This window comes from Pygocentrus nattereri, chromosome 5, assembly GCF_015220715.1.
Source record: "Pygocentrus nattereri isolate fPygNat1 chromosome 5, fPygNat1.pri, whole genome shotgun sequence".
Lineage (NCBI taxonomy): Eukaryota > Metazoa > Chordata > Actinopteri > Characiformes > Serrasalmidae > Pygocentrus > Pygocentrus nattereri.
The window spans coordinates 3602385-3619556 of NC_051215.1; the positions used below are offsets into that span (position 1 = coordinate 3602385).

The 17172-nt window shown below is 42.5% G+C and overlaps 1 protein-coding gene across 2 annotated transcripts; it reads left to right on the forward strand.

Moving 5' to 3' along the window:
• Positions 1 to 553: 553 nt before the first annotated feature.
• On the forward strand, positions 554 to 17172 carry tmem39b (transmembrane protein 39B). Of its 2 annotated transcripts, none has more exons than XM_017718215.2 (9): positions 554 to 647; positions 5468 to 5651; positions 8360 to 8579; positions 10990 to 11073; positions 11560 to 11714; positions 13213 to 13561; positions 13845 to 14032; positions 14960 to 15080; positions 16791 to 17172. In XM_017718215.2, the coding sequence occupies exons 2-9, from the start codon at positions 5521 to 5523 to the stop codon at positions 17019 to 17021; spliced, it is 1479 nt and encodes a 492-aa protein (XP_017573704.1). In that variant the 5' UTR covers positions 554 to 647; positions 5468 to 5520; the 3' UTR covers positions 17022 to 17172. The 2 variants fall into 2 exon arrangements, with proteins under 2 accessions (XP_017573704.1, XP_017573703.1); XM_017718214.2 differs by having other exon boundaries at positions 560 to 713.

Below are 17172 nucleotides of genomic sequence, written 5' to 3' on the forward strand. Positions count from 1 at the left end.
ACTCTTGTAAAGGGAGGGGTGGGGGAGTTGATTGCAATCTGCAGCCTCACTGCTAGATGCCACTAAACATTACACACTGGTCCTGTAGTTTTCCTCCCACCTTCAAGATACATCAACCAAAGGTGGTTTTGCTGGTCTTTCGGCCACACACATCTCTGATTTAGAACTACTGAGGCTCCACAGCGGAAGGCGAGTGGGCATGATTACAACAGTTGGGGGCTGGATGTTGGAGAGCAAGCCCTGTGATCCTCTTGGCTAACGGTGCGTGACTGAGGTGTCCTTGAGCAAGACACCTAACCCCCAGCTGCTCCCCGGGTGCTGTGGATAGGGGCTGCCCACCGCTCCGGGCAAGCGCACTCACTGCCCCCTAGTGTGTGTGTGTTCGCTAGTGTGTGTTTCACTGCACACATGGGTTCAATTCCCCTGTGTGCAAGCACAGCTGCCTGACGGTTCTGAGTTCAAGTCAATTCAACAGCTGTACTGCTCCTTGAATGTTTTCATTTCGGCCGGGGTGTCCCTTTAAGGAGCCCCGCCTACCTCGTGCACGCGCTCCGTCCGCGCCCCCGTGTTCAGCATCCCGAGCAGCAGAATGAGCGGAGAATGCGGCGCTCGGACGTTCAGCTGTCATTAACTCCTCATTAGAACAGGTGGGAGCGATCCTGTCGTGTTTATCAGACGCTTATATCGGGACTAAACCCTCCCTCTGAGCGCTGGTAAGCTTGTGCTGATTTAAACCTGACTCTAGCGCAGTCGCGTCTACTTTAGGCCTCAGTCTTTCTGTGTTTACTGCATGCTTTCAGGACCAAAACCCTCTCGGCTCAGTTTAATGAATAATATCAGGCGTTTTGTGTGCCTACGTGCCATTTATGATCCATAAAACATGCAGTGCGGCGCTCAAGTTGTGCATTCAGCCTCGAAAACAACGAACAAGAAGTGTGCACTGGCTAGTTAGCTTAGCTTAGCTTAGCTCAGCTCGCTAACCAGGCTAACCATAACAACAGCGCCTTGGCTCGCTGCTGGCTGTGATGAGCAGCCCGCATGTGGCAGCAGAAACCACTGAAATAACACATTCACGACGTCTACGTCCAAAAATGTAACGACGCTTTCTCTTCGCCATCGATTTTCCGTTCCACCTTAAATGGTGCAGCAGCTACTTTCTGTTTCCAGGCGCTAGAGCGTTGCCGCTGCACCATTTAAGGTGGAACGGGAAGATTCGAAAGAGAAGCTGGCGAATAGGAAGCTGACTTCTTCAGCCTCGTGAAAATATAAATTTGCTTTGTTGCTCTCATTTAAAGAACAATTAGCGACCATGGCTACTGATCACTATGTGTAGTGACTAATAAAAATAATGGTAATAACAGTGTAATAATAATAATAATGTATTTCATTCGTAGCTTGCAGTTCCCCTTCAAAAAAGGCTTAATTTTAAAGCTGGAAAGGAAAAAGCATAAGCATGAATGCAAAGCATCACTAAAAACATCCCTTGTATGCAAAGAGCAGGTGAAATCCAAGCATAGCTGATTCATGCTGTTTATTCAAATGTGTGATGAATGGCTCTATTTGGCTAAATCTCTCATTAAGTAAGGAGATCTGTGTGTGTGTGTGTGTGTGTGTGTGTGTGTGTGTGGGCGTTAATCTTTGAGGGTGTGAGCATTTGGAGAGGTGAGCGAGTGCAGGCCATCTTAACCTCTTACTGAATGTGTTGGAATAGTTTTTGGGTTTGTTTTGTAGTCAGGCATGCCCCTCAGACAGCAAATGAAGAATTATTATATTCCAGATTATTAACTGGAAGGCCAGTTCCACCCATTAAAAAAAATCAGTGATTAAATCAAGATGTAAGGTGGGGCAGTTATGGGCTGGAGGTCAGGGAACCAGCCTCGTGACCGGAAGGTTGCCGTTTTGATCCCCAGAGCTGACAGCACATGACTGAGGTGTCCTTGAGCAAGACACCTAACCCCCAACTGCTCCCCGAGCGCTGCGGATTGGGCTGCCCCACCCCTCTGGGGAAGTGTGCTCACTGCCCCCTAGAGTGTGTGTGTGTGTTCACTAGTGTGTATGTGGTGTTTCACTTCATGATTGGGTTATATGCGGATGTGAAATTTCCCCGTTGTGAGACTATTAAGGGTCACTTAATCTAATCTAATTAATCTAAACAACTTCATTCAGAGTGGTTTGGTGTTAAATGCTCTATTCCAGAGAAACGTGCTGAGTCAGACTTGTTCACAGAGGTGATGGGAACCAGACATGGAAAGTTATTACTTTAAATAGTCACTAATATGCTGCATTATGCTTGTGACACTGATGATAGTTTGGAGAGGATTTTGGCCTAATAATGCCTAATTTTATGTCCATTTGTGGTGGAGGTGTACCTGCAGGGCATTGCAACCCCCCCCCCCCCCCTCCCCCGATTTTCCACTATTTAATAATAATCAATGCTTTATATGCACACAGCCATGCTGGTGACATCCTCTATAAATAAAGATAATGACTTGGCAAAGCTTGGGAATGAGATCCTAACATGTGGCCGTTACTTAGAAAGGCATGATCTAGTTCCCACACCTTACTAAGTCGTGGTCATGACTTGGTATAACTCTGTATGAGTTTTGTTAGTGGTTTAATTATGCAGAAAGTTTTAAAAATAGGTGCACTTCCCCTTTAAAGCAGGTCATGGTGCAGCCTCTGTTCGTTGATGCTGCTTAAAACAGTCTTTGACAGCCGCTCATGTTTTCCAGAGCACTCTTATTTCAAAGGCTTTGCTTTGTCATTGGGACGTCCCAAACCTGTGATCATCTCAGCATGTGACAGTTAAGTTTCTAAATTAAAGGTTCTCGAGAAGCTCCCGTCAGACCAGAATACAGCTTGATTAATTCTTTAGTAAAGAATTAAAGGTCTAAATTCGGAAAGGGATGCTGGAGTTGTCATGCTGAACCTACGGGGAGGCTTGCTTATGGAGGGTGCGATGATACTTTTCACCATTTTTAATCAGAGTCTATTAAGAAATTACGTTCTTAGCCATTTACCAGTAACAAAAACCATATGTCAGAGTGTGATTAGGGAAGTTTTAAACTCTAAATAAGCGTCTGGGACTTGCAAAATAGTCTTTTGATGACTGATGTTGAGATCGGCCTTTGTATACATTCCTTATACCCATTATTTCGCTGTATAACTTACTTCAACATTCATCTTAAGGCCTAATGCTAGTAACTACAGCAGTGTTTAGAGTAAAGGTTCGGCAATATGGGATTTCTGGGCTGATACGATAACCGATTAGTAACACCTCATTGTTGCTGATACTTTTATCAGTAGACAGAGTGTTTCACAGTGAAATCCATCTACACCGATCAGGCCTAACATCATGTCCACCTCCTTGTTTCTACGCTCACTGTCCATTTTATCAGCTCCACTTACTGTATAGCTGCACTTTGTAGTTCTACAGTTACAGACTGTAGTCCATCTGTTTCTCTGATACTCTGTTACCCTGTTCTTCAGTGGTCAGGACCCCCATGGACCCTCACATAGCAGGTACTATTTGGGTGGCGGATCATTCTCAGCACTGCAGTAACACTGATGGTGTGTTAGTGTGTGTTGTGCTGGTCTGAGTGGATCAGACACAGCAGTGCTGCTGGAGTTTTTAAACACTGTGTCCACTCACTGTCCACTCTATTAGGAACCCCTACCTTGGCAGTCCAGCTTCTAGGTGTCAAGTCAGAGACTTGTTTCTGATCTGCTGCTGCACAGTTTGTGTTGGTCATCCTCTAGTCCTTCATCAGTGGTCACAGGACTCTGCCCACAGGACTCTGCCCACAGGACTCTGCCCACAGGACTCTGCCCACAGGACTCTGCCCACAGGACGCTGCCCACAGGACGCTGCCCACAGGACGCTGCCCACAGGACGCTGCTGGCTGGTGGACTATTCTCAGTCCAGCAGTGGCACTGAGGTGTTTAAAGATCCAGCAGCACTGCTGTGTCTGATCCACTCAGACCAGCACAACACACACCAACACACCACCACCACGTCAGTGTTACTGCAGTACTGAGAACGATCCACCACCCAAATAGTACCTGCTCTGTGAGGGTCCATGGGGGTCCTGACCACTGAAGAACAGGGTAACAGAGTATCAGAGAAACAGATGGACTACAGTCTGTAACTGTAGAACTACAGAGTGCAGCTATACAGTAAGTGGAGCTGATCAAATGGACAATGAGTGTAGAAATAAGGTGGTGAGAATGTTACGCCTGATTGGTGTAGGTATTAAAGAGGACTCATAGATTCATTTTACAGACATGATGCAGCTGAATAAGATTTTTTTCAGCAAATTATTGTTTATTTATCAGTCTCATTTCTAGAGCTGCTCTCAACAGTGACTATAACATTGGGAGTTTGGCGAAATAATAATATTAAAATTAAGGAGGACCGATGATGGGTTTTTATGGCCATGTCTGATGCCGATGTTTTACATAGGTGCAATATAAATAAATGTTGTTTACTTTTAAATGAGCCAAACTGGCATTTTAAAGTCCAAAGTCATTTACTTGTTGAAATAGCATGGCTCAAATAAAGGGCAGCGTTTATTAGTAAGACGTAACTGGCTATATTTAACACAATGAGTCTTGTGTAATTATGCTACAGTTTTTTTGGTTCAGGTGTAGCAGCAGCGTTCAGATACAGTGCGAGTGCACTCACCTGCCTCGCCTTATTTACCTCGTAAAACTGTAGCACAGATCAGCCAAAAAACACAGTAAAGAATTTGCCAGTCACTCTGCAGATTCCAGTGTTGAGATTCAAAGCACTGGGCAGATTCCAATGTTCCCAGTTTTGATGGTACAGTCCTAATTGAAATGTTTCCATATAGCCAATAATCTCTTAATTAACAAATGTAATATTGAAGAAAAAAAAAAGATTACTGGAAGGATGGTTGGAATTAGGGCTTTGCAGTATTTAGTTTGTTTATCATTAGCGCACTATTAGCTTTAGGTCCCCCAGAAATCTAGATGTATACACCAAGGAGAAATGTTCACATAGTTAGATGTTTGTGAAGAATTTATTGGGTGCTTTTACAACCCAGCAGTGAAAACAAATTTCAGTGATTTTCTAGTAATTAATTGAAATGAAATCCGGTGTATTTGAGCAGGAATATCACAGAAGCAGAAATGAAGCCTTCCAGTACTTAAGAAACTTGAAATGGTTGAAATTGGTGCTGCGCAGTACATTGTTTTGTTAATCATAATCACATTATTGCCTTGTGCAGTACTGTTACAACAAAGGACTAATGTGCAAGTCAGCCCTTTAATAAATCACAGTAATTTGAGTGTGAACATCCTGAACAAAGCCAGAAGTTCCTCATGAGTTTCTAAGGGTGTTTTGATGATTTGAGGCTCTCCTGTGATCCAACTATGAAAGAAGTGTTGATCAGAGTACCACAGGCTGATCTTTAACCAGCTGATGATGATGTTTGTCTCGGTGCAGGTCAGCAGCTGAGAAGGAAGATCTCACTGGTAGACGGCAAGAGGAGAAGTGGAATGGCAGGAGGACGAAGAGGAGCAAACAGAACGACGTACTGTCGTTCCCCGCTGGGCGGTGAAACGGGATCCGTCAACAATGGGAACCACTCCACCAGCTCACCTGTAACTGGCGTGAGGTCTCGAACCAGGTGAGATGTGTGTGTTTGTGTCTTATACTGCGTTTACACTTTAGGGCTGGAAAAAAACCCACCATGCTGCACCTGGCAGCAGTACACAGTGGCATGAAGCCATGTAAACGTTGCCATGGTGATGGCATCATTGACATTTCTGCCTGATGGTGTTTGCTGTTATTTTGTCTTCAAAGTGTTTTAAACACACACTAACCGCGTTTACATGCAGTCTAATAATCTTTAAATAATCCGACTAATAGCTCAATCGGAATAGAATACGTCCGTATTCACTTCAGTTGGAATAGTCTAGTCTGATTGAGGCCATTCAGAATACAATTTCTATCCGATTGTAAATAATCCTGTAAATAATCCATTAAATAGAAGAATAATATCTGTGTAAACACCTGTATCCGATTACATTCCCTATCGGAAAGTTTAAGTCCGTTCTGCATGTGCATCACATCATAGTGAGAGTTTATACCGCTCAACACGGTGGAGCAGAAACTGGTCTGCAGAGGAAACGAAGTTCATGCTCTGCTGTGAGCTTTAAAAGATGGCGGTGGGACGGACATCCAGCTTGTGTATCTCAGGACACGACGTCTTCCTCTCAGCCTTCTTTAATTAGGACGTGTGAAGGACTTTTTCCTGAGTCTGACGTCATTTTAAGGCAATGAAACACACAAGCATTGCTCACTGCTGCTCATCTCACTTGATGATGTTCGCTGTCATGGTAACGTCTACACTAAGTGGTACTTAACGCATGCGCGTCATTTTGGATCAGATTACTTGTAGTGAGCATGGAAACAAAGATTTTCATCCGATTGTTGAGCAGAGTGAGATTTAAACACCTCAGTCTTGTAATCGGAATGTATTCAGTCGGATTGTCAAACATCTTTGCATGTAAACACAGACAGTGTTGTTTCTAAGAGTTTTGTTTTTGTTGATGTACATGAACATGGATAACTTCAAGTACAAGCATTCAAAAAAAAATCAGCATCCGAGGGCAAAATTTGGGAAAGTTGAACTGGAACTTTCCATTGCTGCTCCATTATAAGCATGGGAACATCTAGTTTACCATCACCCATCTACTGACATCTACTACATGTAAGCATTAGTGGTTGTGCTCCTGGGTTTTGTAGTGAATCAGTCTAGGCCTGGAGCTATTGCATATTTTCTTTTTTGAGTGTTATTAGATTATTTATTACATTATTATGCAATTATTTGATTTGAGTCAGAAAAGACATTTCATTTTAATGACTCGGTGAGAATTAAAAATATTTATCTTGTAATTATTAATATCATTATCAATGCAATTCTATAACCATAGTTTGGGTTCAGTGTAATCAAGGTTTTTAAGCCACTTTCTACCAGTGTGCACATGAAACTGTTGATCTTCTCTGAATATGCTTCCTTCTGCTTTGGGCAGCTCACTAGCCTGCTCGCTCTCATTATTGGTAATAAGTGTAATGGAGGTGTTGTCAGCTATTTATTACCAAGAATGGGGGTCTGCAGGCTTGCAAACTGTCCACCACAGTCAACAGTCGGCTTTATCTCCAGTCAGGCGGTTAAGAATGGACTCTCGCAAACTGAGTCTGCTGTGCAGAGCTGGTGCTACTACTCTCCGTAGATGTGGGTGGTTTCATTAAATTGTCATCATTTGATTTTTCTTATTGAATTTATCTAATTTCATTGAATACCGATTGCAGCTGTAGGTCAGTTTAGGGCAGGCATGTCAAACTGGGGACCTTCCGAGCCAAAATGCTGTGGATATTGTCTATACTCATCGAATGCTCTGAACTCAGTTCATTAAGGCCTTGATAATCCGCTGATGAGCTGAATTAGGTGTGTTTAATGAGGCACCGTGCCGTAGTCTGCAGCGTTTTGGCCCACGAGGAATGGAGCCTGACACATGTGGTTTAGGGCCATTATATAGTCCTGTGCCTTTATTTGGTTTAGTGAAATACACTTGAACGTATTTGCACTTGGTGCTTGTGACTTCTTTAATTTTACCAGTGCTGCACGATTGAGATGAAATACCATGTTGCGTTTAACTTGCTGCGCACTGCGATTACAGTATGCCTTGTAAAGTACACAAGTCTTAAATCGTAATGTGACATGATTTAAGGTTGGGCAGCATTATTTGTACCATAATTTTGCGTATCGTCATTTTGAGTGTACTGCATTTCTGCTGTTTTGCATATGTGTTTCCTACTTTAAAGGAGAGATTCAGTTACATTTTTTTGTTAAAATAAATACAAACCGATGCTTAGACTTAAACGAATATTGGTCTAAATTGATTGACCTAAAATGATATTTTCATCTGCTAGTTTGTGATGGAAATTGATAGACTCACACAGTGACACAGACACAGTGTTGGTCGTGACTGACCCTGACCTAACCAGTAATTTTATGTTGTACAAATGGACAAAAGCATGGATCAGTTCATGCTTTAAGACTATGTGACCTCCTTTTGTCCATGTTTGTAGATAACAGTGTGTCAGAAACCACATAATCAGGTCTATTAAAAATGCTGAACATCTCTACTTAGTTTGAGGCAAATGTGTTGATTGACATGCAGTTTGCGTGATGCTAATTGATGGACCATAAGCTTCCATTACTTATTAGCTACGTTAGCCTCACAGATAAGGTCCAAATCTAAAAGAGGAGAACTGTTCACATTTGATTTATTTTTCACTGAACCGTCGGCTTCTGTGCTTGATCTGCAGGAATGGTTCGGGAACTGGAATGTCCAGCCCTCCTCTGGCTACGCAGACGGTGGTTCCGCTGAAGCACTGTAAGATCCCTGAACTGTCTGTGGACAGAAACATCCTGTTCGAGCTGCACCTCTTCTTCTGCCACCTTGTAGCACTGTTTGTGCACTATGTCAACATCTACAAGACAGTGTGGTGGTATCCGCCCTCACACCCCCCCTCCCACACATCACTGGTGAGTTGGGGTCACTCAGCTTTGCTTTTAGTCTTGAAGGGTCAGGTGTGACTATCGTAATGAGAAAACAGCTTGTTAAATGTTTGGTGTTGGGTTGTGTTGGCAGGTTCCCCCACCTAGAGATCTGCAATCCCGCACTACAGTAGCTTGCGGCGTGGGACTAATTTTCAGTGTTGTGTGAGAAACCAGCCCACTGTACGCAGGAACGGGGTGAAGCACACATGAAGAGAAATCCCGCAAATTAATGAATAGCATAAAGAAAGTATAACGATCACTATATTGCTTAAAATATTCGCTCGTCTGCCTTCTCACGCATATGAACTTGAGTGACATCCCATTCTTAATCCATAGGGTTTAATATGATGTCGGCCCACCCTTTGCAGCTATAACAGCTTCAACCCTTCTGGGAAGGCTTCCCACAAGGGTTAGGAGTGTTTATGGGAATTTCTGACCGTTCTTCCAGAAGCGCATTTGTGAGGTCAGACACTGATGTTGGACGAGAAGGCCTGGCTCACAGTCTCCACTCTAATTCATCCCAAAGGTGTTCTATGGGGTTGAGGTCAGGACTCTGTGCAGGCCAGTCAAGTTCTTCCACACCAAACTGGCTCATCCACGTCTTTATGGACCTGTTTTGTGCACTGGTGTGCATTCCTGTTCCAACGTGACGGGGCCGTCCCCAAACTGTTCCCACAAAGTTGGGAGCTTGGAAATTGTCCAGAATATCTTGGTGAATGAATCGTGTCTGATATTGGATATCAGTTCGTGTTGACGGAATTATGCAGGACAGAACGTTTTGGTTGCAGATGGGAGATGGGACAAATGATTGGGAGTGAAAAATTTTGCAGGAGCCAGACCTGAACAGACCTCTACCCCCACCAGATTCCTGACGCTCTTCTCACGAAAATATCTAGGCCAACTAAATGTTTTCTATGAGGAGGTGGCACCGCCTGTACTTAAAACGATTAATTTAGCCATTATGCTCAAAACATCAGTCTTGCTGTCTTAAATAAATACACGGTCATTAGCATTGCTGTTGGCCGACATTCAGCATCACTGCCTGAAAACAAACATTTTCTGTAATGTTTACATGGTAAAGCACCCTGAGGCAGAGCAGTGCTGCAGCAATAACCTTTCCCTGAATTTGTACTTGAATTTGTCTATTTTTTCCTAATGCACAGCATTACAGTATAAGTTTATTTTCAGGGACCACCTCAGAAATTTGATTTTAAGACTTTCAGGTGGTTCAACAGGTTAATTAGGGGATCCCCCCCACCCCCCCTCCCCCAGCACCCCCCCTCCCCCAGCACCCCTGTATTTCACATCTTAAACACGCTTCTTCAAGTACCTCCATAATAAAGGAACTCTAATTATATCCTTCCACAGGACATAACAGGATTTTTCCTTTGCGTTTATTTATATTAGTATATCTTGTGGTTATTCTGTGGCTCGTTTTATGGAAGGTAAATGCGCTGGAATCTTTTTTATTATTATTTTGTAAAATGATTGACACGCCGCTAAAAATGACATCACCCTACCTCCTCAATTAAAACTACTCCTGTCTGAACAGGACTTAAACGTGTTATGTCGTACCTTGTTACTCCGAACATGAGGGTGTTACTGAGGACATATTGTTAAGAACGTGGCTGAGAATCAGATGAACTGATCCAGCTGATGTTAGCTCGGTCCAGAAACGGTGAAAATGCATTCCTCTGACAAGCCAACATGTTGATACGCCATGCACTGTCAAAATACCTCATGGAGAACACGATGAGTTCTTATCAGCAGCCAACCTAACACTCGTTGGCTCTATAGGCTCATCTGCTGAGTCGGCCTCCATAACTCATCCCAACAAACCTGTCTCTCGGTTGTTTTACAGTAATAAAATGTTTTCCCCTGCCTGCTGCTGTATTTTTATGTGGTGCCAAAGTTGTCAGCTAAAAAGGTGACCCTACAGCCTGACCCTGCATTATTTTCAGGCATTTTTTCCTCTTGTGCATACTCGAGAATCAAAATAGTCCGAATCTCTAATGCCAACTTACTCACGTCTATTGGCTGACAACAGGCCCTTGGATTGCATTGATGAATTGGATTGGTTTAGAAGCTCCACATTTAGTATGTTGACTTATGCTGGAATTTTTGTTTCCTAATAGTGTTTTATTGTTGTTGTGTTTTGTTTCTTTCCTCTTGAAAAATGTGTTTTAGACGATATTAAATGACAATATGGACATAAACCCTGCTGAGAATAATGTTTTAATGTTTTCATGCCCGTTTGCATGTTTCTGTACATCAGTAATGCTTCTTTGTCTCCGGAAAAACACTAAGGCAGCTAAATAATACGCCCAAGTACTTCACACTGCACATCACCAGAAATAGAGCGCAAGTCGTAACGTGACTCATTTTGTCTTCCTAGAACTTCCACCTGATTGACTACAACATGCTGGTGTTCACCATCATTGTGCTGGCCCGCCGGCTGATAGCAGCCATAGTGAAAGAGGTGATGACACCCAGGATATTACATAATGTGACAATTAGAATATTGTGAGTGGATGTGTATGTTTGTGTGATCAGCTTGTTCATTTGAAGGCATATTCCATCATTTTTAATATACTCTCTGTTTGAGATTTGATTTTAATGTAATTTTTTTACTAGACTATTAACAAACTACCACAAATTCTTGCCTCTGTAAAGCTGAAATAAACAATTATACATATTTACAACTTAACACTTTTCACTCTGTCCATTGGCTTCTATTAAAAACGTTTAGAGTTAACAGATGTTCTGTTCTTTGACTAAGTAGAGGGAAACTATGCTAAAATTATTGCCAGTAGAAATCAGCCATATGCTACAGATGAGATTAGGTAAAAGAAAACGCAGGAATATTCATAGTTCGCCCAACGGAACACGAGTTCTCAGCAAGTCATAACTACAAATGACGTATGCTTTATATTTAAATGATCTTTTTCTGTCTGTCGCTCTGTAGGCGTCTCAGAGTGGGAAGCTGTCCTTCCCTCACTCCATCTTCCTGGTAACTGCTCGGTTTGCAGTGCTGACCCTCACTGGCTGGAGTTTATGCCGTTCCCTCATTTACCTCTTCAGAACCTACTCATTCCTCAGCCTTCTCTTCCTCTGCTATCCGTGAGTGCCCTGCCTCCTATGGCCAATAAACAAGACACGTGAATTGTTTTTATTGAATCATTGAAATCATGATTAAAGACATCATAATTCTCAAATCGCTAGAGCTGCAATTTTTCTTAAGTTTTAAGAGGGGAAATTTAACCAAATAACACAGAGCTTGTCTAACTGCCTGTAGATAAGTTAGACCAGGGTTTCTCAAGCTGTGGGTTGCAGACCACCATGAAGCACCCTCTAGTGGTCCACAACTGTGGTGGAGGCAGCAGTAGTGAGCTGGTAACATCAGTTTGTCATTAAAGTCCAAGAAGCAAACTATGACTAACATAAATGTTAATAGAGACATACAGATAAAGACATTGCAGTAGCAGGCTGATTACACAACATCAGTTTGAGACAGTGTAACCAGGCGTGATGCCGACATAGTGATGCAGACACTTAGTTAGCCAGAGGTTGGTATAGCGTAGTGGGCAACACCTCTGCCTTCTATGCTGTAGACTGGGGTTCAATGCCCCACATGGGTGAACACCCTACACTATACCAATAATAGTCCTTGGGCAAGACTCCTCACACTACTTTAGCCTCTGGATAAGAGCGTCTGCGAAATGCCGTAAATGTAAATGTAAAATGGAAAAGTTTCCCACGGTTTGGCGTAGTCACTTTTTCTTTACTTTGGTTTGATATGTGTGAATACTCCACCCATACTCTGGTCTGCCGCAGTTACCATTTAAGAAAAGAAAAAGAAAATGGTTTTAGAAAAGATTTTAGTTTTCCTATGAGCTGCTGGAAAAGAGAAGCCCTGAGTCAGACCAATCACAGGCAACCAAACCCCCATGTGTTTTGACATCACAACAACAACTAATTGGCTGTCTGGCACGCTACGTTCAGGGGTCAAGCTTCAAGCCAGAAAAAGTGGATATTTTGAGCTTCTTGGCAAAAAGACAGGTCTGAGTGTTAAATTATAGAAAATAATCGCAAATTAAATAGCTTTTGCAAATTAGGCAGAAAAATCATAATTGGGTATTTTCACCAAATTGTTCAGGACTAGTTCTGATTTGTTTCTATTCATGCTTTATTAACTATGTTATGCCTACATAATATTTTAAACTGAATTAAAATCACTCCATAGTTTTTACTATCAGGCTGTAAAAGCTGCACACACTACAGATTGATACTGGATTAAAATCACTCCACAATTATTACCGTCAGACCGTAAAACTACATGCTGCAGATTCATACTGGGTCACTCAAATTACAGAATTTATTTTGCTAGATATCATTACAGCAAGTGTTGGAAAAAGTTCATCTGAGCCCAACTACAAGCTATATAATGTGTAATTAGAACTATTTGTACATTTTAACAGGTAAAATATCAAAAATCAAATTAATTTGATCTCGCAATCAAACATTGTATTAAACATAATGACATGCATATCTTTACTCTGCGGTGTGAGGAGTAAAATAGCTTTAAAATATGTATAACAGCATCTTTCTGTCTCCTCAGGTTTGGAATGTACATCCCTTTCTTCAGACCCAGCTGTGAACTCCGACGGGCTGGACCCCTCTCCCCCATCGCCACCATCGCCTCCAAAGAGGTAGGGGGCAACGGTGGCTCTCTGGGGCGTGGAGGGAGGGACTACTTGTCTGTGCTGAAGGAGACATGGAAGCAGCACACAAGCCAGCTGTACAGTGCCCAGCCCATGCCCACCCATGCCTGTTGCCTTTCCCCCGACCTCATCCGCAAAGAGGTGGAGTACCTGAAGATGGACTTCAACTGGAGGATGAAGGAGGTGCTGGTCAGTTCCATGCTTAGTGCTTACTACGTGGCCTTTGTACCTGTCTGGTTTGTCAAGGTGAGTGGACTGGGTATGGATGTTGAGTTCTATGTAAATATATTTAAAGTGACAGTGTGGTGACCAATTTCTGAAAAGTGATTCCTACCAGATCCCTTAAGACCATTATTCCTGTTATTTTAATTCACATTTGCATTTCATACACATTTTATGTGTAATTATGTAACTATATTGTTAATTACATAGTTAATTACTATTCTATTTACATGTTGTGTGTCTGCATGTTTATGTTTATGAAAATGTTTCTTATCGGTTCCTCTTCCGTGTCTCCATGCTTTTCTAGAGCACTCAGTATGTGGATAAACGCTGGTCCTGTGAACTCTTCATCCTTGTGTCAGTCAGCACGTCCGTCATACTGATGCGGCACCTCTTACCCCCGCGCTACTGCGACCTGCTCCACAAAGCGGCAGCTCACTTGGGCTGCTGGCAGAAGGTGGACCCTTCGCTCTGCTCCAATGTCCTCCAGCACATGTACGTCTCACTCGTGGTTAGATAGAGGGCGTGGTCTTCGTTTGTGGCAGTAAGGTGTACTGGAGTCACACTTGTGTACTTGGCTGTACATCAGCGTTTTTACAAGTATTGTTAATTTGCTTAATTTTGTGTTGGAATCCGTTTTTCCATCAACCTGTGAAATATTTCCTGTGCCACTGGCGGCCACACAACCCCCAAACTTCATAAATCCTTCCACATGCTCCTTTTTTCTCCCAAAAAAATGGCGATTAAAATGTACATTTTTTACTGCATCACACCACAGCACTTGTTACCAAAGTGGCTCTGGTTTATCTAGATGTTGCTCTGCACACTTCAGACTTTTTTTGAGTAGGTTGCAAGTAAGGTTTTCTTCTGATGACTCTTTTATGCAGATCATGTTTGGGCAAGCAATGGTGCACGGTAGAACATCGCACCACCACTCTTTCAGCAAAACCTTCCTTTGCTTTAATTTCTTGATTCATTTATTACGCTCTAGAACTGTCATTAGCTGATGAGTCTTAATAACAATTCTTGACCTGCCTATCCAGTCCTAACGTGTCGGTTAAGGCCCAACATACCAATTAAGTTCAGAGATTTTACCATCAAAAAGTTGTCGAAATTTTGCACATGCCACAGTTACACTTTTGTGTCTCATTAAGATAATCAAGTCCATAAACCTAATGTAACTGTGCATTGTTCATGTTTTTTAAGGAGTTTGCCGCAGAGGTTCTGTTTACTTCTTTTCACTTTAATAAGCAGCAAAATCTGTAATTTAGCCATGGCCTGTAGAAGATTAAATTATAACCTCATAAAGATCAAAATTACCCCTAAAAATCCTTGATTTAGTCTAAAGGATTTGAGGTTACAATGTTTTTGCACTCGCTGCGGTTTTCACTGCTGATCCATCTTCTCTCCTTGTGTTTTCAGATGGACAGAAGAATACATGTGGCCACAGGGAGTGCTGGTCAAACACAATAAAAATGTGTATAAGGCCATGGGCCACTATAATGTAGCAGTACCCTCAGATGTCTCACATTATCGTTTCTATGTAAGTACCCACCCACACATTCCTAGAGATAAATTTCTATATTTACTTTATAGTCCAGCAGATGCTTCTACACCCATACACATTTGGTATGTAATTAGTATAAGGCATTTTTTTCATTTACACTATATTGCCTAAAGCATTCACTCGTCTGCCTTCACACGCATATGAACTTGAGTGGCATCTCATTCTTAATCCATAGGGGTTAATATGATGTCAGCCTACCCTTTACAGCTATAACAGCTTCAACTCTTCTGGGAAATCATTCCACAATGTTCAGGAGTGTGTTTATGGGAATTTTTGACCGTTCCTCCAGAAGTGCGTTTGTGAGGTCAGACACTGATTTTGGACGAAAAGTCCTGGTTCACAGTCTCCACTCTAATCCATCCCAAAGGTGTTCTATCGGGTTGAGGTCAGGACTCTGTGCAGGCCAGTCAAGTTCTTCCACACCAAACTGGCTCATCCGTGTCTTTATGGACCTGCTTTGTGCACTGGTGCGCAGTCATGTTGGAACAGGAAGGGGTCGTCCCCAAACTGTTCCCACAAAGTTGGGAGCATGAAATTGTCCAAAATCTCTTGGTGCTGAAGCTGAAAGTTCCTTTCACTGGAACTAAGGGGCCGAGCACAACTCCTGAAAAACAACCCTACGCGAGAAGCGTGATTGGTCACTCCAGAGAACACGTCTCCACTGCTCTAGAGTCCAGTGGCGGCGCTTTACACCACTGCATTCCACGCTTTGCATTGCGCTTGGTGATGTAAGGCTTGGATGCAGCTGCTCGGCCATGGAAACCCATTCCATGAAGCTCTCTACGCTGTTCTTGAGCTGATCTGAAGGCCACATGAAGTTTGGAGGTCTGTAGCGATTGACTCTGTAAAAAGTTGGTGACCTCTGTGCACTATGCCCCTCAGCATCCGCTGACCCCGCTCTGTCATTTTACGTGGCCGACCACTTCTTAACTGAGTTGCTGTCGTTCCCAATCGCTTCCACTTTGTTATAATCCCACTGACAGTTGACTGTGGAATATTTATTAGTGAGGAAATTTCACGACTGGACTCGTTGCACAGGTGGCGTCCGATCACGGTACCACGCTGGAATTCACTGAGCTCCTGAGAGCGACCCATTCTTTCACTAATGTCTGTAGAAGCAGTCTGCAGGCCTAGGGGCTCGGCTTTACACACCTGTGGCCATGGAAGTGATTGGAACACCTCAATTCAGTGATTTGGATGGGTGACTGGATACTTTTGGCAATATAGTGTCTCCTGCACTCACTCAGATTGAAATGTTAGCTTATTGCAAGACAAATGTGTGTTCTTTGTGCAATTTTGGACATTGCCAACACTGAACATTGACACCGCAAAAGATATTTTGTACTATATTTATCATCCATGGTTTTTTGTTTATTTATTTTTTTAAACATCACCAAGACCCATTATGAGCTGTTAAAACACAGCTGTTGTAGAGCCTGTTTCTCGGCAAACTGTCTAAGCAAGATGTATGAAATGTTGTTTGACTCTTTTGTGTTTATAGCATGCACAATTACAGCATTATTACATCTAGACCACTTTTTTTTGCAGTAAAACTTCCCTAAACTAAATAAAAAAGGATATGGATACATGACTGTAGCATTAGACAGACTCATATACAGGCTTTTTTGGTGTATACAGAATAGTCTTTCTTCCCTACTGACCAACATTCCTCTCTCTCCCTTGCAGTTTTTCTTCAACAAACCACTTCGAATATTGAATATCCTCATCATCTTGGAAGGAGCAATGATATTCTACCAGCTATATTCACTGATGTGTTCAGAAAAATGGTACCAGACAATATCATTAGCGCTCATACTCTTCAGCAACTACTATGCCTTTTTCAAACTGCTCAGAGACAGAATAGTGCTGGGAAAGGCCTACTCATACTCAGCATCCTCAGATCACAAGGTCAGTTAGAGGGGGGCTAAGTTATCATCGGACGAGCATTGCAGAAGAGCAAAAAGCATGCATGAGAGCTTTTTATTTTTTCTATAACTGCATTTTTTGTCACTCTGATTATGTTCTGATCTGCCATGAAATAAAAAAGAAATATTTTTGTATTCCTTCA